General features: G+C 52.4%; 2 protein-coding genes across 2 annotated transcripts in view; both read right to left on the bottom strand.

The window, feature by feature from the left end:
- The window catches only part of RPS3 (ribosomal protein S3), a 780,806-nt gene that overhangs the window by 416,076 nt on the left and 340,203 nt on the right, over positions 1-24,527 (bottom strand). The window lies entirely within an intron of this gene.
- Positions 3,038-24,527, bottom strand: part of DGAT2 (diacylglycerol O-acyltransferase 2) — a 32,149-nt gene continuing 10,659 nt past the window's right edge. Inside the window, exons 2-8 of the mRNA XM_049619642.1 lie at positions 19,963-20,091; positions 14,256-14,363; positions 13,793-13,863; positions 7,244-7,448; positions 6,452-6,626; positions 5,866-6,068; positions 3,038-4,217 (exon numbers count right to left, since the gene is read on the bottom strand). Coding sequence (XP_049475599.1) covers positions 4,063-4,217; positions 5,866-6,068; positions 6,452-6,626; positions 7,244-7,448; positions 13,793-13,863; positions 14,256-14,363; positions 19,963-20,091 — 1,046 coding nt within the window. The 3' untranslated portion in view covers positions 3,038-4,062. The remainder of the gene's footprint in view (positions 4,218-5,865; positions 6,069-6,451; positions 6,627-7,243; positions 7,449-13,792; positions 13,864-14,255; positions 14,364-19,962; positions 20,092-24,527) is intronic.

Raw genomic sequence — 24,527 nt, 5'->3', positions numbered from 1 at the left:
AGAAATAGCTGCGGCTGAGGTCAAAGAGGTTGTTTCCTGCTTTCTCCTCTAGGGTTTTGATGGTTTCTTGTCTCACATTCAGGTCTTTCATCCATTTTGAGGTTATTTTTGTGAATGGTGTAAGAAAGTGGTCTAGTTTCGTTCTTCTGCAGGTCTCCCAGGACCATTTGTTAGAGACTGTCTTTTTTCCATTGGATACTCTTTCCTGCTTTGTCAAAGATTAGTTGGCCATACATTTGTGGGTCCAATTCTGGGTTCTCTATTCTATTCCATTGATCTATGTGTCTGTTTTTGTGCCAATACCATACTGTCTTGATGATTACAGCTTTGTAGTAGAGGCTAAAGCCTGGGATTGTGATGCCTCCTGCTTTGGTTTTCTTCTTCAGTATTACTTTGGCTTTTCGGGGTCTTTTGTGGTTCCATACAAATTTTAGGATTGTTTGTGCTAGCTTTGAGAAACATGCTGGTGCAATTTTGATTGGGATTGCATTGAATGTGTAGACTGCTTTGGGTAGTTCGATACCCCATTTTCAATAAGGGATAGAATGCTTAGGCAGACCATCGACAAAACCAACAAGGAACTAGATGACTTGAACAACACTATAAACCAAGTAGATCTAACAGACATCTGGAAAATACTACCACTATAATACTACCACTATAATACTGATCCCAGCGGGAGTAGAATACACATTTTTCTCAAATGCACATGGAACATTCTCTAGGAAAGATCATCTATTTGGTCATAAGAGGAGCCTCAGTAAATTGAAAGAGATTGAAATCATACAAAGTTTGTTCTATGAAATAAAATTTGAAATAAGTGACAAAAGGAAATTGGGGAAAATAGCAAATATGTGTAAACTAAGCAACATCCTCTTCAGTAACCAAAGAGTCAATGAAGAAATCAGAAGATAAATTAGGAAGAACTTTGGAATAAATGAAACAAGAACCCAAGATACCAAAATTTATGGGATGCAGCTAAGGCAGTTTTAGGGAAAGTCTTATAGATGTAAACATGTTAAAAAAGAAAAAAGAGCTCTTACATTTCTACCTTAAAACCCTGGAAAAAGAAGAGTTCCTGTCTAGCTCTGAGCATTTGTGAGTCCATGATTTTACTATCCCTTGCTTCTAGCCCAGAGTAGGAGTGCTTAAATGCCAAAATGTGAAAAGAAAGGGGAAGCTGTGTGGCATTTGCCTCAGAGCTATCCTCAGTGCCCCCTAGTGGCCTGGTCTGTGAACCACAAGCAGAATCATGGAATTGACAACCTTCCGACTAAGACTACAGCCCTAACCCGCAGTCCAAAAGCAGAGGGTGTTTTGGAAAAGGAGGATCCTGTTCCCTCTCTCAAGGTAACAACTCCCAGCCAGAGGCAATGTTCACAGCATTTACCTAGAGTAACCGCCACCCCCCCCCCCCCCCCCCCGCCCCCTCCGCCCCATTGCTCTGCATAGGCTGCTGCACAGGCTGCTGCTAGATGTATTTGGAGCCTGCTTATTGTCACTGTTCATAAGCAAAGATGAAGGAGTTCTCTCATGCCCAATAGGTGTTGAATCTTCAAAAAATTACTGCTGAGAGTAATGGCCTATCTTTGTGGGGTGGCCTAGGTTAGGGCCAGGCTTAGCCTGGGGCCAGAGGCTAAAGGTCATGGCTAATCTCAGACTGGGGCTGGGGTGGGGCTGAAACTGTCATCAGAAAGCAGGCCTTTCCTCCATCCTCAAGGAAATCCTCTGACCTGAACTCTGTGGGCCTAAGGACTGCCCAGTGCTACAGAATTCAGCCTCTGTTGCTCCTTGAGGGTATCTCCTGTTGCCGCCTGGCCTCCCGCCCACTCTGGAGACATCAACTTTCCTGCCTTTCCAAGCCAAGCCCCATTGCAGACCCATCTACCACCACATCCTCCTTCAACTCAGCAGTGCTGTTTCCCCTGTCTTTGTTTGCTGCTCTTCCCTGCATTTCCTTCCTGGCCAACTTCTAGTCACCCTTCAAATCCCAGGTTGACATTGAGGTCCCAGTTCAACCAGGCACGCCATGTTGTATGCACAGAGGAGCAGTCCTTGAAGGGATGAATGAATGGCAAAGAAACTTAGGCGGTGGGAAAGTTGGAATGAGGTCATTTGGTCTCACCTAAGAGGGGTTCCCAGCTGCGTAGTATTCATTGAATCAAATGGAATTAGAACAGAGAGAGGTGGCATCTTGGGGACCCGGGTGTGGCATGAAATCATTAAAGTAACAGCAGGCTAGCTCTCCCTCTTTGTGGTATAACTGAGGCCAGAGGCAAGGAACATGGCTTGAGTGATCCACGGAGGACCCTTCTAGTTCCGCCATCTCAGGACCTTAAAAGTGGACAGTAACCCTCTGCCACACACAGTAGACAGCTGTGAGGGGGCTCCAAGGACCCTTGCCTCCAGGCATTCATTCAGTGTATCATCCTCTTGAGTGTGAGTTGGATCTAATGGGGAGAATACGGCAAAAGTGACAGGATATCACATCCGAGATGAAGTTATAAGAGAACGTGACTTCCACCTTGCACACTCTCTCTCTGGCTCTTTCTGCTTACTCTCTCTGATGAAGCCAGCTGCCGTGTTGTGTTCCATGAACTACTCCATGGAAAGGCCCGTGTGGCAAGCAAGCAAGAGTGGCCTCTGGGCAATAGCCAGTGAGGAAGTGAACGCTGCCAACAGCCGCGTGAATGACCTTGGAAGTGGGTCCTCCCCTGGTCAAGCATGAGGATGACCACCGCCTGTCTGGTTATCTTGACTGTAGCCTTGCGAGAGGCCCTGAGGGAGAGGGTTCTGCTAAGCTATACCTCGGCTACTGACTCTCAGATTGTGTGGTGGACACAGTGTTGTGTGAAGCCACTGTGTTGTGGAGTCATATGTTACGCAGGAAAAGATAACCAATACTACCGTACGGCGTGTAGACCACGTAGACCAAAGGAGCAAGGGGAAAGGCTTGGCAGGGAGCCCAGATGGGACCATAGCCTCCCCAAGTGTCAGGGGCAAGATGCAGGTGAAGTCCCAGCAATAACTCACAGAGAACTCTCGTTTTCGTTTATTCATTTTGGAATTTACAAAAGTGTGACATGGGACAATCATCTCATCAAGAGAAAACAGAACACACAGAGGGGCTGGGTTTCTTCCCTGGTTCCTCCCCTCTCAGAAAGGCACAAATATGTGAGGCTTGGGTTCGGGGGCCTCCTGTCTTAAGACCAATGTGCTGCTCAGAAGGCCAGGCCCCTCTGTGAACAGGAAGAGGGACCCTTTCCTCACACTCATACTTGGGTTATGGGCTAAACAAACCGAGGCCACTGGGAAACATGTGAATCAGGCCAAGTCCAGGTCTGTCCTGGGCACATGTTGTCAGCACCCTGTGGAAGACTAGTCACTCCAACTACAACGTGGTGGCTGACTAATCCTGGAGGCGGTGCATCTGGGACAGCGCTGTCCCTAGCACAGGCTGATTGCCACCCTGGTTCTTACCCTGGAGGCCTCAGATTTAAAAGACTAACTGGACTGGAGCTGGAGCATTCCAGATGCTCATTACTGCACTCTTCAAGTTGGGGACAACTGTGCCCTCCAGGTCTTCCCCTTGGTATGAGGGGCCAGGCCTGCAGTTAAGTGTGGAGTAGGTATTTTAGAATAGAGGTGTTTGTATTAGAAGTGGCTCCTGCCCCTCATCCTGCAAGTAAAAAGAAGATAACCTAACCCCGGTCTGAGTCACCAATGGCTGTCCTTCTTTCCCAGTTAACCAGGACTGAGTTTTGTCTGTAATTTTGGGGAAGGAAGAAGAAGGATTGCTTGAGAAACCATAAAGGCCCAAATGCGTCAGCCACCACCTAGAACAGGACAAATTGGAACTAAAAGAGTTGGAAATATTCACTTTTTCCTTATTAAAAAAGACCTAACATTTGTAATGGTTTAACAAAATTATTATAATTTCTTTTAAATAACCCACAGACACCCATGACGCTTCCAAATTTACAGAACAAAAAAGCATTCGAGAACTTGGTAGAAAACGATTTGTAGCTGGTTCCTCCTAGGAGCTGGCCCCTGAGGGCAGGCTCAGTTCACCTCCAGAACCTCAGTCTCCGGGAGGCCGAACTTGGTCTTGTGCTTGTCGAAGAGCTTCACCAGGGCCTCCATGTACATGCTGTGGTACAGGTCTATGTCCTGCTGGGTTGGGTGCTCCAGCTTGGGGATGGTGATGGGCTCACCCACTGCAGGGATGGGGCAGAGGCCTCTGGTTAGTCAATCCACTCGGGCCCCCCTGACAGTCTACCATGATGTTGATAGCAGTGACCCTGCACTACGTGCCAACCATGTGCCAGGAACTGTGCCAAACGTGCTCCACCTCAGGTTGTCCCTGTTACAGGGGAGAAGATGGGAGGCTCCAGGGCACGGGAAGGGACCTGCCTCAGGCCACACAGTCACTAAGCAGCAGGTGGGATCAACACTGGCTGCTCCGAAGGCACTCAGTTGGAAGGTCCCATGTAAGAGTTAGGGGACCGAGTAATGGCTTTGCTCTTGGTCTGCTCCAGGCAAGTCACTTTGCCTCTCTGAGCCTCAGTTCCCTCACCTGTCACATGGGGCTCCTTCCTCATAGGACTTTGATTAGGATTTTGAAATCACATGACATGCTTTCAAAAGTGTGCCGAGGGAGGAGGAGCCCAACATTCATACATCCATCCATTGCTTTATTTTCTGCATCTCCATATTCAACTCATCCCAAAGTCCTGGCAAAGACATTTCGGAAACTTCTCCCAAGTGCATGCCCTTCTCTCATCACCACTGCCGTTCCCTTCGTCCCTAGTGGCTACCACAGGGGCATCCTGCATTGGTCTTGTGGCTTCCATTTTTGACCCTTCTAACCCATTTTCTATCCAGCAGCCCAAGAATCACTTTAAAATGCAACTCTGAACCTCTCCTCCCCAAAGCCCTCCAGTAGCTTTCCATTCTTAAGGTGAAGAGCAAACTAGTTCACACTGCCCACAGGAGCCTGTCCCTCTCCAGCCATACGTGTGCATGGATATGTCCCTGCTGCCTCAGAGCGGTCAGACCTGGTATAGGATTTGCACGTGACAAGAGTCAAGAGTGAGTCTGGGTCCTGTCACCTAAGATGCAGGCAGTTAGTCTTTGTACAAATACAAAGCAAAACACCTTGACCCTGATAACTCAAAGTATCTACGTGAGCTTTGGCCCCTAAAGTCCATGGCTTGCGGCCTACACACTTTTGTGTGATCTCTGGCTTGTGAGACACACACACACACACACACACACACACACACACACCCAGAACAACACAGCTGAGGGACAAGTGCTGCCAGTTTTTGCTATACTTCTCAGAGGACTATGCTCCAGTCATGTTGATGTTTTTCTTTCTGTTCCTCAAAAATCTATACAATCTTGCTGCGGGAACTTCACTTAAGCTAATGTTTCTGACAAAAAAAAAAACAAAACCTCTCTTCCTCCTGTCTTTTGCTAGATAATTCCTATTCAGTTAGAAGTGGAAGAGTCACCGCTTCTCGGAGGTCCACTGCCACCCCCCAGAGCACCCTGTACATTCCCCTCACACCCCCTCCTGGTCTTTGCTTGACAGACTGGTCTTCCTGATCTTCCCTGACAGACTCCTGGGCCCTGCAAACACGGACCGTTAAGTCTTGTTTTCTCATCTGGCACTGCTTGGCTCACAGTGATGGAACTATCTCCACCCCCACTGGCCGTTCCCATCAGCACCCAAACATGTCCACAGCTGCGTGGTTTAGAGCATGGACATCAGAGCCAGAGGGCCTGCATGTGAATCTTAACTCTACCACAAACTAGCAGTGGGGCACCTCGAGTTCAGGGGCTGCAGGCAGGGGAGCTCACCAACGGTAGTGATGGGCTTGGAGTAGGGCACCAGCCCCCAGGTGTCAGAGGAGAAGAGGCCTCGGCCATGGAAGATGCACGGGGCAAAGCCAATGTACTTCTGGAACTTCTTCTGGACCCATCGGCCCCAGGAGCCCTCTTCAAAGATCACCTGCTTGTATACTTCATTCTCCCCGAAGGAGTAGATGGGAACCAGGTCAGCTCTGGAAAGGAGAAGCCAGAGTCAGTCACACCCTAACTGCTGGCCTCTGAACTCCCAGCAGCATGACTTATTTGGCCCCAGGGCACAGTCTTGCACATGAGCTTGGCCTGTAGCCCACCTGCAGGAGCCCAGGAAACACAGGCTGCATCTCTGCCCCACTCAGACACTCAGGCTACACTTGGGCAAACTTGGTCTGAAGCTCTGGCATCCAACCTCTCCTCTCCCACAGGATCGCAAATTCCCATCTATGCCTTCCTGGGGTTTGGGCCTTGCTTCTAGGAGCAAGGAGTTGCTTTGTTTGGGCCAAACAAAGCTTTGGAGGGCTGTGCATGCATGTGCATGCTGGTGTGCACGCGTGTGTAAGTGTGTGCAGGAGGCACTTACCCGTGGCGTAGGGCCAGTTTTACAAAGCCCTTGCGATTGCGCAGAGTGACTGCGTTCTTGCCAGGCATGGAGCTCAGGGACTCGGCTGCACCCCCCACTACGATGATGATGGCATTGCCACTCCCATTCTTTGAAAGCAAGTAGTCTATGGTGTCCCTGTTCACAGGGCAAATGCCTGGCAGGGAGAAGGACATAGAGTCAGGGCTGCCCATAAATGCACTCCCTACCCCCTTCATACAGCCAAACATAAACAGAAAGAGCCCTGGCCTTAGGCTCCAGACCTAACCCAGCCACTAGAAGCTGTATGGCCCTGCATAAGCTATTTCTTTTTCTGAGCCTTGGCTTACTTATGTGTAAAATGGAGATAATGATACAAGGTTGTTTAGGGACCTTGTTCATTTGGCAAACATTCCCTGAGGTCCTAACACTGCCAGGCTATTGCTAGGTGCTGGGGATCCCAGCGAATCAGGGTGGCAGGGGTCGCAGGCCGGTGGATAAGGACAGATCCACAGAAAGTGATTAGGTTGTGCCAAGGGCAGCACAGGGGCTGGGTTGCCCAGAAAAGGAGTCAGAGCAAGCATCGTAGGGAAGATGTTATTGAAACCGAATCCTGAAGGATGCATGAATGACCCTGCTCGGCCCTGACCCACCATGCCTATGGCCGACTGCACCTCTGAGCACAGGACCAGCCGCTGGGGCACGGTATGTGGGCTTCCTGACCTCTCTATCACCTTGCTCAGTGGAAAGGCTCAGGCCTGGACAAGAGTACAGCAGGGGCAGGCAGATTCTCACCTCCAGACATCAGGTATTCCCTCAGCACCGGCATCCGGAAGTTGCCGGCCAGCGTGGCCAGGTAGGGCCTTATGCCGGGGAACTTCTTGCTCACTTCTGTGGCCTCTGTGCTGAAGTTACAGAAGGCACCCAGGCCCATGATGCCATGGGGGTGGTATCCAAAGATGTAGTTCCTGGTGGTCAACAGGTTGTGTGTCTTCACCAGCTGCAGGGTAAAACTCAGGTCAGAGGGAACTGCCAGGAGAAGGGTACCGGGGCACGCCCAGGAGACAGGGGAAGGACTGTGTGTGTCATGCCCGATGAGACTCTGGGCCTGAAGGACCGGAGGGTCTCTGCACACCTGACCTCAGACTCTTGGCAATTGGCATTTCGACTGTGAGTCCCCAGGAAGGGAGGGGGAAACTTTCTCTCTCAATGCCCTTACTTCTCCAGCCAGACACAACAGGTCCCCTTATCTGTACCCTGCTCTCCTCCTGGACCCATTCTCCTCATTCAACCCCTGCCGTTCTCAGATAAAGAGGGGTGTCCAGTTTTCATTGGGGTAAAGTCCACATCCTTCGGTTAGGGCAGAAAAGGGACAATGCAGCTGGCCTGAATGGAAACTTCCTTCCAGGCAGCAAGGCTCAGCTGCATTGCTGGGGAGTCAGGCAAGCAATAGCTCTGTGCCGGCCACAGTGGGGGTGGGGGATCAGCTGTACGGCCAGGCAGCTGACCTGTGGTACTATCAACAAAGCTGGGATGCTCTGAAGAAGGACTGGCTTCCATGACGGCTGCCCCCTCCCCTGGGGCTGGTGGCCTGGAGGGTGGGGTGGGTGGTATAGTTTCCCTATACCCTGAGGCACCTACCCAGCATTGCAAGGAACTTGGTAGGGGTAGAGGCACTGAAAGGAATGGAAAGCAAGGGCATTTGGCTCAGAAAACATCACTTCTTTTCTGATTAGACAAGTAATAAATAATCATAGAGCATTTAAAAAATACAGGAAAAGGGGCACCTGGGTGGCTGAGTTGGTTAAGCGTCCCACTCTTGGTCTCACAGTTTGTGAGTTTTAGCCCCACATCGGGCTCTGTGCTAACAGTGCAGAGCCTGCTTAGAATTCTCTCTCTCTCTCTCTCTCTCTCTGCCTCTCCCCCACTCTCTCTTTCTCTCTCTTTCAAAAATAAATAAACATTTTTAAAAAAATACGGGAGAGGCGCCTGGATGGCTCAGTCGGTTAAGCGCCCCACTTTGACTTAGGTCCTGATCTCATGGTTCGTGGGTTCAAGCCCTGTGTCAGCTCTGTGCTGACAGCTTGGAGCCTGGTGCTCTCTCTGTCCTTCCCCCATTCACGCTCTGTCTCTCTCTCAAAAATAAAAATAAACATTAACAAATTTGTGTTTAAATACAGGGAAGTAAAAAGAAAATCCAAAGTACCTGTCCTATCTCCAATCCTGATAAACCACTCTGATGTGTTGAATCCTTTTGTCACTCAAATACACACATGCTCTTTTTTAAAAACCACAAAATTAAGGGCACATGGTTGATATCATTTTTCTACCAAGCATATCATAACTATTTTTCCTACCACGATCCCTCATTAACATGTCTCTCATGGCTGCATTATTCTGTCACACAGCTATGCTGTACAAAATAGAATTATAATCAAACTCCGATTGATGGATCTTTAAAAACCTTCTAAAATTTCCTTCAGAAAGAATGCTTCCATAAGTATCTTATTTTTGTCCACATATCTGATTGTTTGACAAACTTCTAGAAATACAATTCCTGGGTCAAAGGGTTTGAACATTTTGGTCTTGTGGGCTGCCCTGCCTTTAGAGGGGTGACACCAATAACATTCCTACTTGCTGTGTTTGAAAGTACCCACGTCCCTGCACTGGTGCCAGCTAGAGGCAAGGCACGGGCCAACAGCAGAATGTCAGGAGCCCGGATTTACCACGACTCCAGGTTTGGGAACCCCCATCTGAGGGAAGGATCTTGTGCTCAATCTGGGGCGAGGGGGTGCTGGTGGCTGGCCCTGGGAAGCTGACATCTGAATCTTCAGGTGACAGAGGCCTGAGGGGGACGGTGTCGATGGTGGCCGGCACCATTCCCAGTTTGGTAACTGCCAGAATGTGCACGAGCAACACCCTATGAGTTTCACCCGCTGTTGCTTGGGCCTTCCTTACTCTTCCTCTTCCTCTTTGCCTTTGGCAAGCGCATTCAAGTTGTTCAAGAACTCAACCAACTCAAAGCTGCCCCCTACGTAAACGGGAAACAGCAGCAGTGTAGGTCCTGACTATTGGGTAGGGGGCAGCGAGGGGTTGTAAAGGGGGCCTGGCTTTACACGAGCCTTGCAAGGAAACTGCTCCGAGATTTTGCCTCCTGAGGAGCAGGTATGCCCACCACACTAGCTCGCAGCAAAGTGGACCCTGGGGCTGGCTTCTAGGCGCTGGGATGGCGTCAAGGTAAGAACTGAGCAGCCAGCACCGCATTGGTGACCTGCTCCAGACTGAATGCTGGGTCTGGGAGTCCAAGACCTAGAATGGGCTGGAGGAGCCTTGACCTAGGCCGTTTCTTTGATCACAAGGTAGAGACTGAGGCCTAGAGAAAGGAGATTGCAGCGAATCCTACCCCACCTTTAGACCAGGCCACCCAGTGGGCTTTTCTCTGAGCCACTGGGATCAAGTGCGCCACCTGGTGGGAGCCCAGCTGGCTCTTTAAATCACCTCCCCCCATATGTCTATCTGGTGGGGTGCTTGGTTAAGTGTGCTACCCCGAGGTACACTGCAGGTTAACGGCCCTTGGGGCAGTCACCGGAAGAACAGGCATCTGGTTGGCTTTGATCTGTCTTCATGCCACACTCCCCTGCCCCCCAAGGCTGGACAGAGCGTCCATTCTGGAGGGAGAAGGAAGGCACTGACACGCTGGCTCCTGTGTCCCCTGTTTCCCATTGCAGAGTCGCAGCCCCAGAAGTTTCCCAGGCCAGGCCTGCTTGCTAACATGAGTGAGGAACACATCCTGGCAAGTTGCTTCTCCCACGCTGCCTCCTAGGGCAAGAAAGGTGCGCAGGTAGGCTTGTCGTACCCTGGCACCAGAGGAAGAAATTCAGAACCAGAGAGGAGCAGAGACTTGCCTAAGCTTACACAGCATTGCACGAAGGCAGAGGAACATAGGAGGGAGAACATGGGCCCTGAAGCCAACAGCTTTGGTTCCTATACCTGCCCTGCTCCTGCCTTGCTCTGGGACCTCGGGACAGTCCCTCCTCCCTGGGCCTCAGTAGGACCGTCTGGGAAATGAGCAGATGGACAGATAGATAATTCTAAGCTCAGAGAGTCTTTCCTAATCTCCTCTCCAAAGATCCTGCCTATTCCTCAGGGATTAGTGACCTAGGCACTTCCTCTCCTCCTCCAGGTAGCTGGTGGTCCTGGTGGCTGCCGCTAACACATGAGCTCTCCTGCGCGGAGAGAAGGGAGGCTCTGAGGGCTCACTGAGCTGCTCTAGTGGCAAAGCGCCAAGCAAAGAAGGGAGTGGGGAGGTGTGGGTGGGTGCGTACAGCTAGAGATCATTCCATAACCACTGATATGACGCCAGGAGAAGGGGGAGGACCAGAAGGGCCACACAGAACACCACAGGGCGTCAGCCCTGACGTGAAGACACCAAGGCCAAACCCTCCCTGCACAGAAGAGGAGCCTGAAGCCCTGAGGATCAGGGGCTGGGCCAAGATCACCAATAGGTAAGCGCAGAGCCCAGGCTGAGGCTCAATGCCCTGGCCTGCCTCATGCCCAGGCTGGCTTTGGTCCTGGTGCCTAGGGGCCCTCCCAGGGCCAGCTCACATGTGCCCTGCAGCTCCAACTCCCAGGTGAATTCTTGGAATGGAAGTGTGAAAAGGGACACAGCGTTTGTTTTGGTTCTTTTGGAAATGTGGACATCAGTGGGAGGCGCACCTGTTTGTCACAGCTTTGACCAAGGGTCACTGGGTCATCCTGTTCTGGGTGGAGGACGCTACTGGCCTTGAGGAAGTTTCCAGAGGGATAGGCTGCTCTAATCACTGGGGCCTGGCCCCTGAGGTAAGGGTCCCAGCAGAGAGAACAGAGGCCATAATCCCTCACATCCAATCATAATTGACCACTTTTTATTATAATAACAGATCCATTTTGCAAGTGAGGCTAACGAGGCTCAGCGAGCTTGAGAAAGTGTGTCTTGTGGTCCCACGGGCAGAAAGTGACAGTCTAGCAGAATCTGCCAGATCGTGAGCCCACCTAAACGGGACCAGGGCTGACTCCTATGTGTCCCCATGCCTCGCACAGAGCCCGGGGCTGTACAGGGAACAAAAGCTGTTGGTCAATGAATAGAGTGACAGAGCAGGAACCTGACCCAGGTCTCTAACCGCAGGCAGAGAGAGGGAGACCCAGGAAGTGGGGCTCAATCCAATGGGGAAATCCGGCATTGCAGCTCTTCCAGAGAAACAGGCAGTGGGAATTTAGTGGGGAAGAGCCTGGGGCTTGCATTCTAGTACTAAGGCTGGCACAGACTTCCCGTGCAACCTGGACTGGACCCGGCCCCTCTTTGGGACTCAGTTTTCTCACTTCCAGACTGAGCGGGTTGGGTCTTATGACACAGTGTTGTCCCAGCAACAACAGCCTTGAACCCCCTGCAGCCAGAGAGATGGAGTCAGGGAAAGGCAGGAGTGGGAACTCTGGCCCCCAGGATCCTGGGGAAACTGGCTCAGACTGGGGTGTGCAAAGGGCACGCCCTCCCAATACTGAGTACAGTGGAGGAATGGAGGGTTACCTGGCCACCTCCTCCGGGCAGCATGCCAGGATGTCTAGTCGCTGACTCACAACAGCAAACATACACCACCCTGCACACATTCACTCTCACACACACTGCTTCTGCTTTTCAAACCCCACTGCCTTCTGCTGGGTTACCCTAAGCAGCTAGGGTGTGCCAGCGCTGGGATGCTCAGCGAGCTGGCCAGACAGGTCTTTCCCCTACAGGAAAAACCTTTAGGATTCTGCCAGAGTTAGCTACAACCCCCCCCCCCCCCCCCATTGCCCACATGCACCATGGCCCGCATGCCTCTGCCTTGCCAGCCTGGCTTGTAAACTATCGGCTGACGGCCAGAAAAAGATGAGAAAAAGTCCAGACCAAGCCACCATTTATACCATTAGGACCTTGAGGTTGGCCCCAGAGAAGACAGGTGCTTAGAAGACCAGTGTGTACCAGAGCAGCCAATGATACAGAAGAAAGGAAACTCAGAGACCAACTTAGGTTTAGACTACGTTGGGGAGACTATGGGGAGACTCTGCATGCTGGTAGGGACGGGTGCCTCACTGAAGGTCACACTGGGCTCTTCGAGCCTACATCCTCCAAGCCTGAGGGAAGCCTGAGTACCTACGTGAGCTTATTTCCTACAGCTCTGCCATATAGGGAGACAGTGTGCTGTGATGGGAACAGTCCAGACTTGAGGCAAGACAGTAATTGGAACTTCAGCTCAAATTGCTCCTAGCTTCATTCAGCTTTATTACTCTCTGACCTTCAGGCTTTTCTTCTGTGAAAGGGGGATAAAATGAATACCCGCTCACAGGGTACTGTGGGGGTCAAAGGGAACTCCTTGAAGAAAGGTGCTGGTTTCTAGAAAGCTCCCAATAAATGGAGATCCTCCTTCTCCACTCTACCTCTTCAAGATCCCCCACACTCCAGACTTCTTCTCAAACTCAGGTGCCTATGTGCTCATTGGTTTCCATGCCTCTTCAGTGCTACTCCTCTTTAAGATGGAGTTCTAGGAGCACGTCCTCCAGAAGCCTCCCCTGAGCACTTCAGCAACCAGGGCCTCGCTCTTCTTTCACTGCACATCTCATTTCCTGGGCCCTAATTCCCAGGGTCATGAGCCCCAGCGACCTACCTGCAACTGGCCGAGAGAAGCGATATTCTTCAAGAGCTTCAGAAGGAAAAAAAGCCCCCCACACTTACTGCTTTAAGTTGCGCCCGTGGTTCAGGTCAGATGGACTTGAAACTACCTTAGTATTGCTCTTGATAAATCACTGCCATTTTAAGTTGTGCCTTTAATAGACTCAAAGGCAGACAAGCAACGGCCATAATATCTATTGCATGTGCTCCTTCCATCACGAAGGATCTCAGTGTCCGAAACCTCTTTTACCCAAATGCTAGAACAAGTCTTGTTTCCCCAAGAAACTTGCAAGCTTCTTCCTTTCCCAAAATAAAAACCAACAACTATCATGTTTCCACGTTTGCCCTGGCTGCCAGGAAGCTCAGAGTTGACCACGAAGCTCAACCTCTGCAACTTTGTTGGATTCGTATGGCTGAAATACTAGTATTTTTTCCTTCAAGTCTTGACTTTTCCTTTTACCCGGTATCACACTGTATGTATCCCAAATTGCCTCAAATCCTGCATCAGTTGGGGTAGAATATGAACATATGTTCATAGTGGAAGCGGTCACATGGTTCAGCTGAGCACACTTGGTAACTGTGGATGGATGAATTAAGGCTTAAGTTCCGATTTCTCAACGATTTCTGTCCTGATACCCAAGGTAACACCCACAAGTCTTTACCTGGATGGGAAAGTAGTCTCGAAAGTAGCGCCACACAGCCCAGTTTCGGACCCACTGTGATCTCCTGCCACCTTCCAGGAAACAAAATACAGCATTGAGAAGGAGTGGGAGTAGGGGCGGGTGACGCGTGGGCAAGGCAGATAAGACAGAGCCCCTGTGAAACCCTGAGTTGGGGGCCTACCACCCTGTGGAGCATCTCCTCCCCGCTTCCTGCCAGGCCCTTTGCCACCTTTGTTCCCTCACGTTATGCAAACCCTTGACTGAATGGGAGCTCCTCTGAGGACCGGGGTGGTGCCCTCTGAGGGGCTTTTAACCCCTCAGACCGCCCCCTGGGCTGGCTCCAGGCTTTCCCCTCAGTAAGTGCTAAGGAAAAAGGGGCGGCACTCACGCTGAGGAAGTTCACGGTGGGCAGGAGGGAGCGTCCCAAGGGCGAGGGGGTGGGGCTGGGAGGCTGTGCTCTCACCTTTCTTGGGCGTGTTCCAGTCAAACGCCAGCCAGGTGAAGTAGAGCACGGCGATGAGCCAACAGTCGGTGCAGAATGTGTACATGAGGATGGCGCTGCAGGCCACTCCTGGTGGGGGAGCAGATGGCCACAGATCAGGCCCTGTGGTCCCGGGGGGGGGGGGGGGGCTCAGTTTCCCCCTGGGCAAAGGCTCACCAATGACAGGGCCCAGGCACAGCTGGGACCGCGGGCAGAGAAGGTCTGTAGCCACAGCCTGGGGAGGAGCAGGCTCCCGGGGGACAAGAGCCTCATCTGGATTCTGATGGGCGTCCCTGGTGTCGAGGGGCTCATGGGCTCCATGTGGTCTGGGCAGTAGTGCTGGGGAAGCCATCCTTGGAGCTGATCTTTCTTGGCCTTTCCTCGCACATTCTCCCAACCCCAGTACCCCCCCCCCCCCACCGTTACCATGGACACAGGGAGGGACCTGCCAAGTGCCTCTACATCTCAGGACTTGGGTGGAGCCACTGTCTCATGTGTGAGGCCGGGGGACTTTATCCCATTTTGGAAATGAGAACACTAGGGCTCGAGGAGGAGGTAACATGCCCAAGGTCACCCAGCAGGACGGTGGCAGAGCCAGGATTCAAACTCAAGCTGGACCAGTAAAACCATAATCTGCACCAGGCTTTAGAAGTTCACCCAAAATCAGGGCGCCTGGATGACTCAGTGGGTTGAGCTTCAGACTTCAGCTCCAATAATGTTTTCACCATCATGAGTTTGAACCCCGCTGTCAGCCTGTCAGCATAGAGCCTGCTTTGGATCTTCTGTCCCCCCTTTTCTCTGCCCCTTCCTTTTTTTTTTTTTTAATTTTTATTTATTTTTGAGACAGAGAGAGACAGAGCATGAACGGAGGAGGGTCAGAGAGAGGGAGACACAGAACCCAAAACAGGCTCCAGGCTGAGCTGTCAGCACAGAGCCCGACGCGGGGCTCGAACTCACAGACCGCGAGATCATGACCTGAGCTGAAGTCGGCCGCCCAACCGACTGAGCCACCCAGGCGCCCCACTGCCCCTTCCTTCTTACTCTCCCTCTCAAAAAATAAAAAACATTAAAAATTAAAAAAAAAAAGAAAGAAAGAAAGAAATTCACCCCAAATCAGAAGCCCCAGACTGCCACCAGAGGGACCTGACAGAGATGGATTCCTGCCCCAGGAGGAGGGCCGTCTTCTACCAACATAATGGAGCAGCAGTCAGTCCCAGGCCAAAGCCCAGAGCCCATAGGCCCCCTTGCAAAACCCCAACAGGGCCCCCAGATGACTGTCTGGGTCCAGCTTCCATGCAATCACTCCTTTCTGGGTCTCCTGGCCCTAACATTGAATAACGTGGCACAGAAAGGAAGGAAGGTCTGTGCCAGAGCTGGTTTACCTCATGGCTGGCCCCTAGACGGCTTCCTCGGGGCCTCTCTTCTTCCCACTTCTACCCAGCCATCAAGGTCTAGCTCAGACCAGATCTCTTCAAGATCTGTTCTCCAGTATCACACTACCCTTCCACACGGACCTCTCACCTCTGAATTCTTCACACTAGGGAAGGGGGGCACATCTTTGCTCCCTGGCACTCAGTCTAGGGCTGGGGGCAGCAGGTACTCATGCTTGCAGAAGCGTGGCTTCCGTCTAGCACCCTCTCCACTGCTCAGGGGGCGAAGTCAACCCTTGTTGTATGCCCACTCTGCTGGGCCCTGTGCTGGTCACGGGTGCTCCAGGGCTGCCCGGCTCTGCAACCCATGCCCTCTCTTCTTCCCGTTATGCTGAGCCTTCTCTGGTTCAATGAGGGACAGGGGAGGTCTGGACGGACTCTCCATGAGCCTAAGAGCAGGAAAATGGTGGGCCCTTGTCATCCACAATCCATTCCTGTTCTACTCCTGAGCTAACCTCTCTCAAGGTAGCTGAATACAGCACAACTATCTTGGAAAGGGCAATGAACATAGAGTGACCGGGCATCCAGCTTTTCAGGACCAGCTTAGGAGCGTGGCATCACAGATGGGGAAGGTGAGTCTCTAGGGAAGCGTTTGCAGTCTACAAAACTTTGTTAAAGGCAAACTGTGAAGTATTTGAAGCAGCTTGGTGAGTGGCTATGCCTAAGTTAAGGTCACTAACAAAGTCACTCACACTGTTGAGCAGTTGCCTTTGGTGCCCTTTCTTAAGCCTGGGACAAGGGCCATTCTAGCCCTCTAGACTCCAACAGGCACCCAAGCTCTTTCAGAGGCCAGGCGGATTCTCTAGGTAGGGCCTGGGCAGGGAGGGCCCTGAGGTTCAGGCTAGGGTTTGAGCATCCTGGAAATCTAGCTGCCATCAAACCCCCAACTCTCCTAAGGGGAAGAATGACCAGGGGATGCTGAGCCACAGGCCCCGATGCCCCACTGCCTCAACGTCTGGGCTCTCTGGGAGGGTGAGAATCCCTACCTATTGTCCTCACTCTGGTGCTAAGGCAGCCTGGATGGAGAGAGAGAGAACCAATGGAGAATCTAGAGACTGTATGCTAGTTCTGGACTTTCTCAGCCCAGGTGGCCACTCTCCCTAAGCCCCACATGTCCACAGCATGCGCCAGACTACTTCCTGCACACAGCCCTTCAGCCTGAGCTCCCTGGGAGCTGGAACAGTGCCCTACTTACCTCTCCAGCCCTAGCAATCAGCCCAGGAAAGGCTTCCTGAACAAAAAATGACCTGAACCCACCAAATGGCCTCCTTTCTCAGAGCCTGACCCCAGTCCTCTGAACAAAAGGCTCCCTGCTTCACCATCGTGGGCTACAGGGCTGCAGCCGGAAGCCCCATCACAGGGTCCATGAAGTGTAAACTTAAAGACCCTGCTGGCTCCATGCGTGGAAGGCCCACGGCCACCTTCACAATCGCCCCCTCCCCACATCTAGGTGAAGCTGGTGATTCAAAACTCTCGTCACCAAGGCCTGTGAGCAGGGTGGCCTGTGACTGCTCAGTGGCAGGGAGGCAGCAGGCCCGTGATGAGTGTGGACGTGCTCTTCCATGAAGCCTTAGCCCCGCCACTCATCAGGTGCGGCCCCTCCTTGAGCCTCAATGTTCTCACAGGGTGTTGGGAAGGTTACATGAGACGATGTGAAAAAGAGCTTTTAAGGAAGCTAAGTGTCCCCTCTGGGGACACACACCTAAGCTAAGTGTCCCCTCTGGGACACTTAACACACAGCTAAGTGTCCCCTCTGGACATCCATAGCCTCGGATGGGGAACAAAATAACACCTCTAATTTGTACCCATATCTTAGGGAAAGTCCGTATTTCCTTCATTTACGCATGTAACACGCCCCCGTAGGATTAGCAGTGACACCAATAGAGAACAAAGGTGCTTGCGTATCCCATCTACAGCAGTGGCAGATATCTTAAAAAATGGTTTATTCTCATCACTACTTAAGAATTATAGTAACGATAAAAAAAATTGTAGTAATCATTAAGCCTGCTGCTAGATCTTTCTATTTAACGTAATAATAGAGAGGCACACGTGTTACTGTACATCTAATTCGATTTCTTAAATGTACACATATTTACACTTCAATATCACTGGTTTTCTCTGAAATCCCCTATCCTTTGCATGACACATTTAAACACGCTGAGGAAGTCGTATAGCCTTTGCCACAAGACCAGAGGAGTCCACTGCACGAAAATGGTAAAGAGTCACTCTGTTCAGAGGTAGGCGATGGGGCCAGAGCAGCCTCTGTAACACGGGATGAGCCTCTGCCAGCAGATTTGGGTGGGAGCAGGAAGGAGTGGCGGGCTGCCCAGGGCAATAATCAGCGGCAGCTCAGCACACCTACCCATCCAACCGGGCTTGGGTCCCACCTACACGAGGGCGTTGGGAAGATGCCGGGCCGGTTTCCGGGCTATGCTGGACTTGATCAATTGTTAACCTTCAACTTGAGGCCAGTCCCTGTTGCACACTGCATGGACTGGGGTTCTACCTGCTGCTCTGCTCCCCGTCAGCCACGCTCTGACCCACTAAGCCGGGGATAGTGGGGGCTTCTTGGTACGAGTGGGGACAGAGGGACCTGCTACAGCAGGCTGCGCAGGTGTCTGGGAGGCTGTAGCCCATGGGGTCCTGTCCTGGTCCCACTACTTCCTCCTCATTCTGGGTAAGGCTCTGCCCCTCTGGGCTCTCTACTCTAGGACCCTTATAAGTGGCCAAATGTAGTCCAAGGTGGTGGTTTGAGCCCTAAGGGAGCCAGTTTAATGGGCTCTGTTCCCCAGACCAGTGTTGACCTCGTAAAGTCCCTGTAAGAATCTGAGGACCGTAGTTGCCCTTCACCCCAGAAAAAGGTACACATATTCTCACATATAATTCTTCACCTAATTTGGAGGGTTCATGGTCCTCTCCCTAAAGCCCACTCTTGGGCCTAAAGGTGAAAAGGGGCTATTTCAGACCAGGTCCACTAACTCTGAGCTCTCTGGGAAGGTGGGCTCCCTGGAGGGTGCACTGGGCTTCTACCCAGATCCCAACTGTGCCACTTAACGGGCTTCACAGCCTCGGAGAGTCACCGAGCCTCTAAGCTTCCATTTCCTCACCTGTGAAGTAGAAAGTCAAGGAAAGGCACATCAAGTGCCTGGTACACTGTGGGGGCTTGATAAACAGCACCCTGTCCCATCCCTCTGCCTGCCAAAGGAAGGGAGGGGCAGCACGGAACTGCCCTGGAAATGTGGTCTCAGAGGCCCCCACGCCTCCTGGAAGGACAGCCGCTTTGCACTGACAGGGTAACTCGTGATAAACCCCATCAGCCCGGACAATCTTAAAGAGTGGTGTGTCCGAAAGGGCTCTCCACAGGCACTGGAATGTGCTCTGTGATACTCTGCCCTGACTTGCTGGGAGGCCACTCACTATGCTGAGAACACAGGAGCCTGGGGAAGAAGCGAGGCTGCTGGGAGAGCAGGGGCTGGCCCGCACAGGGGCCCTTTCCTCCTCCCAGACAATCCCCCACGGCCCAACCCTGGTCTGGCAGCCCAGGGCCAGGGAACGAGGGCTTGACCAAGCTGGACCTGTAGTAGCCAAAGCACTGCCAGGGGAGGGGCTGAGAGAGAGAGAGAGAGAGGCTTTAAATGCGCCAGAGGGAGTAGCTGGGGACCGCGTTGGGCAGAGGGTACCGACAGCTGGGAGGGGGTCTGAGGGCACATCCCAACAGCAGCTCCCATACAATGGGGGCCCACCGTGACCAGGCCCTGTGCTGCAGGCTCTCATCCCTTGTCTTCAAGTCCCACAAAGGACGCATGGAGTCAGCGGCACTTTTGTCACATTTGCAAAGAGGAAACACTTTCAGAGAGCTCTGGGTCCCAGAGCTTGCCTGTGGTAGAGTCACGACTCAAACCCGCACCGTACCACACTAAAGCAAAGCTGCACACCTACTGGAAAATGGATGTGGGTAGGCAGTGTGGCATGTGGGAAAAACACAGGCTTTGGGGGTCCTACAGAGGTGGATTCAAATTTTTGTGACTTGGGATAAGTTACTTACCTTACGTGAGAGTTGGGTTTCCTATCTGGGAAATGGGAACTGTACCACCGCCTCCCACTGCATCTCACTGAGTCCTCACCCATGCCTACGGGTAGAGCACTTGATCGGGCACCCAAGAGATGCTCTTACCCTTCACCCCTGCAGAGCAGAGCTCCTGCTCTCACCTTTGCTGGGGAGGCCCCTGCCTGCCCTCACCTGCTAAGCCCTGGCTTACCAAGCACAAGGAAGGACAGGACCCATTGTAGCACCGAGATCACCTGCAGCTGCTTTTCCACCTTGGACCTATTGAGCCAAGTGACGGAGAAGATGTCCTGGAGAGCGGAGAGGATGCTGGAACCAGTGCCTGTAGCAGAGGGGACAGGTCAGCCTGTTGCCACCCTTCCTTCCAGCCTCAGAGTTCCCAACACGAACCCACCCCCACATACACACTTTCCTACATGTGAGAGGAGCATGGGCCACAAAATCAGACAGCCCTGGGTTCAAATCCTAGCCCTGCCACCCAGTGGCTTTGTAATTCCGGGCTGTTCGCATACTTCCCTGTGCCCCAGCTTTGACAGATACCCATTGGGAATGGTGTTCCCCTCGTGGAGTCATTCTGGAGACCAAATGAAGTATCCAAAGAGGCTGGGGGAAAGCTCTCCATAATTTCCAGTTCTCTTCCCTCCCCCTTTCACCCCAATCAAACTCCTGTCCTTATCCTTTATCTGGATCTAGTACAAATATTTAATCTTTACTATCTGTGCCTGTGAGGCCAAGGACAGAGGTTCAATATCCAACTTGCAATGTTTTTTTTCTCCAAGTGTACTTTGAGTACCCCAGTCCCTGCCCCCTCTCATCCTCACGACCCCTTTTCCAGCAGTCCCAGCCCTCTTGTCCCCACCCAACACCACCACTACCATTACCACCTTCAGAGGGATTTACACTTTCGGCTTCATCTCAGTGCCCAGAGCTTGGGGCCCAGAGAGGAACGGAGCAGGAGCTTTTGCTTCCCTAAAGGACCCCATGGCCAGTGAGCTTCAGGAAGCCTGGGATAGTGAGGGTGGTAATTATGTTTGCTACCAAGCAGGTGCCAAGCCTAGAAGTTAGGCCAAAATGTGCCCACTTAATTGGCTCTTTGGCCGTGCCCCCAGGATGATGCCCTGGACTCCAGTGGCTAATAGGCAGTAGGACCAGAAAGCCTGGTGATGGCAGGAAAGGCAGAACTGGGGGAGAGCGTGGGTGAGTCTCCTCACCCATAGCCTACTTCTTTCAGCATCTGGGCCAAAGGAAGTGGGTCACTTCAAACCCCCACATCTGCTGAGCCCCAACTGCATACCCTGCACTCTATATGTCTTCACTGAGTGCTTCCTGTGCGCTGGTCAAACATTCCTTCACACCAGCCACTCTGCAAGGCCCAAGCACTGAGTCACAATCTTGTCTTTGAGGGTCTCTTGACTTTTCATCCTGGCCTACTGCTGGGAGAGGGTTTAGGGGCTTACACTCAAGCCTTTGCATTTCTTCAAAATCTGGACAGCAACAAGGTCACAGCGGAATTTAGAAAGGGACATAACCCTCATCTGCTGAGAGTTAACAATTGCTTTGACTTTTAGGAGACACACAGATAACACCAGACCTCAAGGCAGACATACCAGTCCTGTCTCCTGTACCTGGTCTAATGGATCAGAGGAAGGGGTCATGGAACAGCAGAAGACCCAGACGCCAATTCAAACCTCAGTTCCACTCACTATGTGACCCCAGGCAAGACCGCCAAGGCTCCTTGCCATATCCCCAGGGCATGGCACCTATGAGTGCTGAGTAGCCCTGTATACTCCACGGCATAACTGGGATGGAGGTGGTCGTATGTGAACTTACAAAAGCAAATGAAGCTGGGCCACAGAGGCATTCCAGAGGCTTTGGCATAATGCTCCTTGGCCCTCTAAATAAAAACCCTACCACCACCGGCCCTTTCTACCTTCACACTTTCCCAAAACCCATGCTAGAGCCTGAGGGCCCCCCTGGGGTCAACGAGTAGGGCCCCATTGGACGCTCAGGTGACTGAGGAGGAGCACTGACTTGCTCAGGGTTACCCAGGCAGTAGGAGGTGGAGCCAGGGCTGGAACCCAGGATTCCTGCTCCTGGCTCATGGTGTCTCCCTTTCCCCTACAGCAGGTGCCAAGCACAAAGAGCTCTTGTACTTGTACGTGGGACACAGCAGATCTGAGACAGGTTATGCTCAGGGCCTGGCAAACCTGTCCAGAAGTAGGGAAAGGCCTGTGTAAATACATGGGGGAGAGAAGTGTGGCCCAAGCACAGGCCTGAACCCCTGATCCCAGGGCTGGCCTCCCAAATCATGGCTTTGCTGCTGGCTCTGCCTCCTGAGCTGTGCTGGATGAAGTGAAGCAAAAGCCGTGGCAGTTAAGGTCTGGGTCCTGGTGTTGTGGCCGCAGAGAAGACAGAATATACTCCAGCACCTTCCTCGTCCAAGTGCGGCCTGAGTGCTGTTTAGAAATGCATAATCTAGGCTCCAGCCTGCATCTGCCAAATCGAAGTCTGCATTTTAACAAGATCCTCAGTCCAAAGTCTCAGGTAGGGTAGTCTGGAGCAGGGGCAGAGGTGGGGGAAAGAGCTGGGACCTCCACCTTCTGCTGGGCAGGGAATAAAAGGCAATGGTCGTGGGACCAATGCCTACTGCAAACAGGACCCTGAGGTCAGCAGCTTGAGGAGTGCTTAAGGAAAGGGCTCACTGGGACGCCTGGCCGTCTCAGTCGGTGGAATATGCAACTCTTGATCTCAGGGTTGTGGGTTTGAGCCCCACATTGGGTATAGAGGTTACTTAAAAATACAGTCTTTGAAAGAAAAAAAAAAAAAAAAAAGGAAAGGGCTCTGGGTGAGGGCCAGCCGACTGGTTCCACTCATCATATGGAGCTCTCCTGCTTGGGAAGAGGCCACACAGTAATTCCCCACTGGTGACATATCCCCCGTTGAAACAACTGAAAAGACAAGTTCTTCCTCATGCTTAATCCAAATCCATCTGCTAAACTCATCTCACAATTAGATGTGGCCAGAGTGCTGGAAGGTGTGTGACCCTCACCCTAATAACCAGACAGAAAGAAGGAACCGGAGGGTCTCACACCAGCCCCAAGGCAAGCGGCCAGAGCGTTTTTTCCACGCTGCCCAGCCTGTTCTCACCCTGTCTTATCCCAACTATCTCCCACAGCCCATTCTGCAACAAAGTAGGAAATGCCAAGTGCACTGAGAAGTGACAGGTGTTTCTGTGGAAGTCAGAGTGAGGTGCTACCCAGAGTGGGAGGCCAGGGGGATGCTGCCTTCCTTCCTCAGGCCTGGCCCGCTCAGCTGCCTCTGGGCCAGACCATCCCAGCCTGGCTGACCACAGAACCCAGCCCTGCTGCTGGCCTACCCATGACACTCAACCCCAGCCCCAGTGGAAGCCTCCTATGAACATAAGAGACGTCAAGCCATTGTTCCTCTGCCCAGAAAGCCCCTCTTTGCATTGCCCACCTGATGAGACCCTGACAATGAGATAAGGCAGCTCGTCCTTTGAAACCCAGAATGGCCAAGCCTTTGCAGAGAGGTTATCATTCTTTCCCTGGGATTATGAAGTCTGAAGCCCATGCAAGCCTGGAACTGTCAGAAGCCATCATACCTGTCCCCTGCCCGTGGAGAAAGCCTGTCTGGAATGAAGTCAGGAGAGGCCCATGGAACAGAGAAATAAGAGAGAGAAAAGGAGTCCTCACTCTGGGTCCCATGGCCCCTCCCCTTGTACTAACCGCAGATTACAAATCTATTCTCCCATGATGCGGCCAGGCCTGGGTCTGATCCATGTCTGGGTTCCCAGTGGCCTGCCAGCGCCTGGCCCAGAGCAAACACCGAGACAGGTTTGCTGAGAGAGAGGAGGAGCAGGTCTCTGATCTGGCTGTTCCTCAGGCCCCCCAGCTGCCTCTCTTCACGGCCGGGTGAGAGGCGTGCTGCCCACGTGACCCACAGAGTACTATCCACCGGCGCTCGGATTCCTCACCAGGCCTGTGAACTTGGTATCATCACTCCCACTTGGAAGGTGATAAAAAAGTGACAGGGCCAAGGTCACTTAGCCAGAGGGTGGCACAGCAGGACTCAATTCGGGCAAATTGGATTTGGCTTGGATTCTGTCCCTATGCCGCAGGTCCCCCCGAGTTCTTTCTCTCTTCTCCCCACAACCAAGTGGGGGGAAAGCTGGGGGGGGGATGGGGAGAATGAATGACCTGTTTTCCTTCACAGGGGAAGACCAGGAGCAGGCATATCGTGGAGTGAGTGAAGTGGTAGCAGGCCTCCAGGTTTCAGTCCCAGTTCTGCCACTGACTCCTGTGTTACCTTGGCCAAGTCACTTTACCTGTCTGGGCGTTGGTTTCCCCATCTGTAAAATGAGCGATCTCTGCGATTGCTCAAACTCCTGGGGATACCACCTAGAGGCTTGGTACAGTTGCCCAGCAGATGGGAAGTGAAGCTCAGCTGGGTACCCTCGGGTCAGCACCCAGCTGCCAGCAGCTCCTCTGCCGGGCTGTGGCGGAAGCTGGTGTGCAATCAGATGCCACCACCACCGCCGCCTTCACACTTAGCCTGACTGTCCTCCAGCCCCGGGTGGGGCCGGCAGGGAGTGACAGCATCTAGCTCAGTCTACTCTGCTCCCACGCCGGCCTCTCCTGGCCTCCCCCAGCACAAAGCATCTTCCCCGCCCTTTCAGCACCAGTCCTGCTGGCCGGCTTCCTCTGCCAGTGTCTGCTGGGTGCCGGGCTCACACCTGAC

Source organism: Panthera uncia, chromosome D1 (assembly GCF_023721935.1).
Source record: "Panthera uncia isolate 11264 chromosome D1, Puncia_PCG_1.0, whole genome shotgun sequence".
In the NCBI taxonomy this organism is placed as follows: domain Eukaryota; kingdom Metazoa; phylum Chordata; class Mammalia; order Carnivora; family Felidae; genus Panthera; species Panthera uncia.
This window is presented reverse-complemented; position numbering and strand designations above follow the sequence as displayed.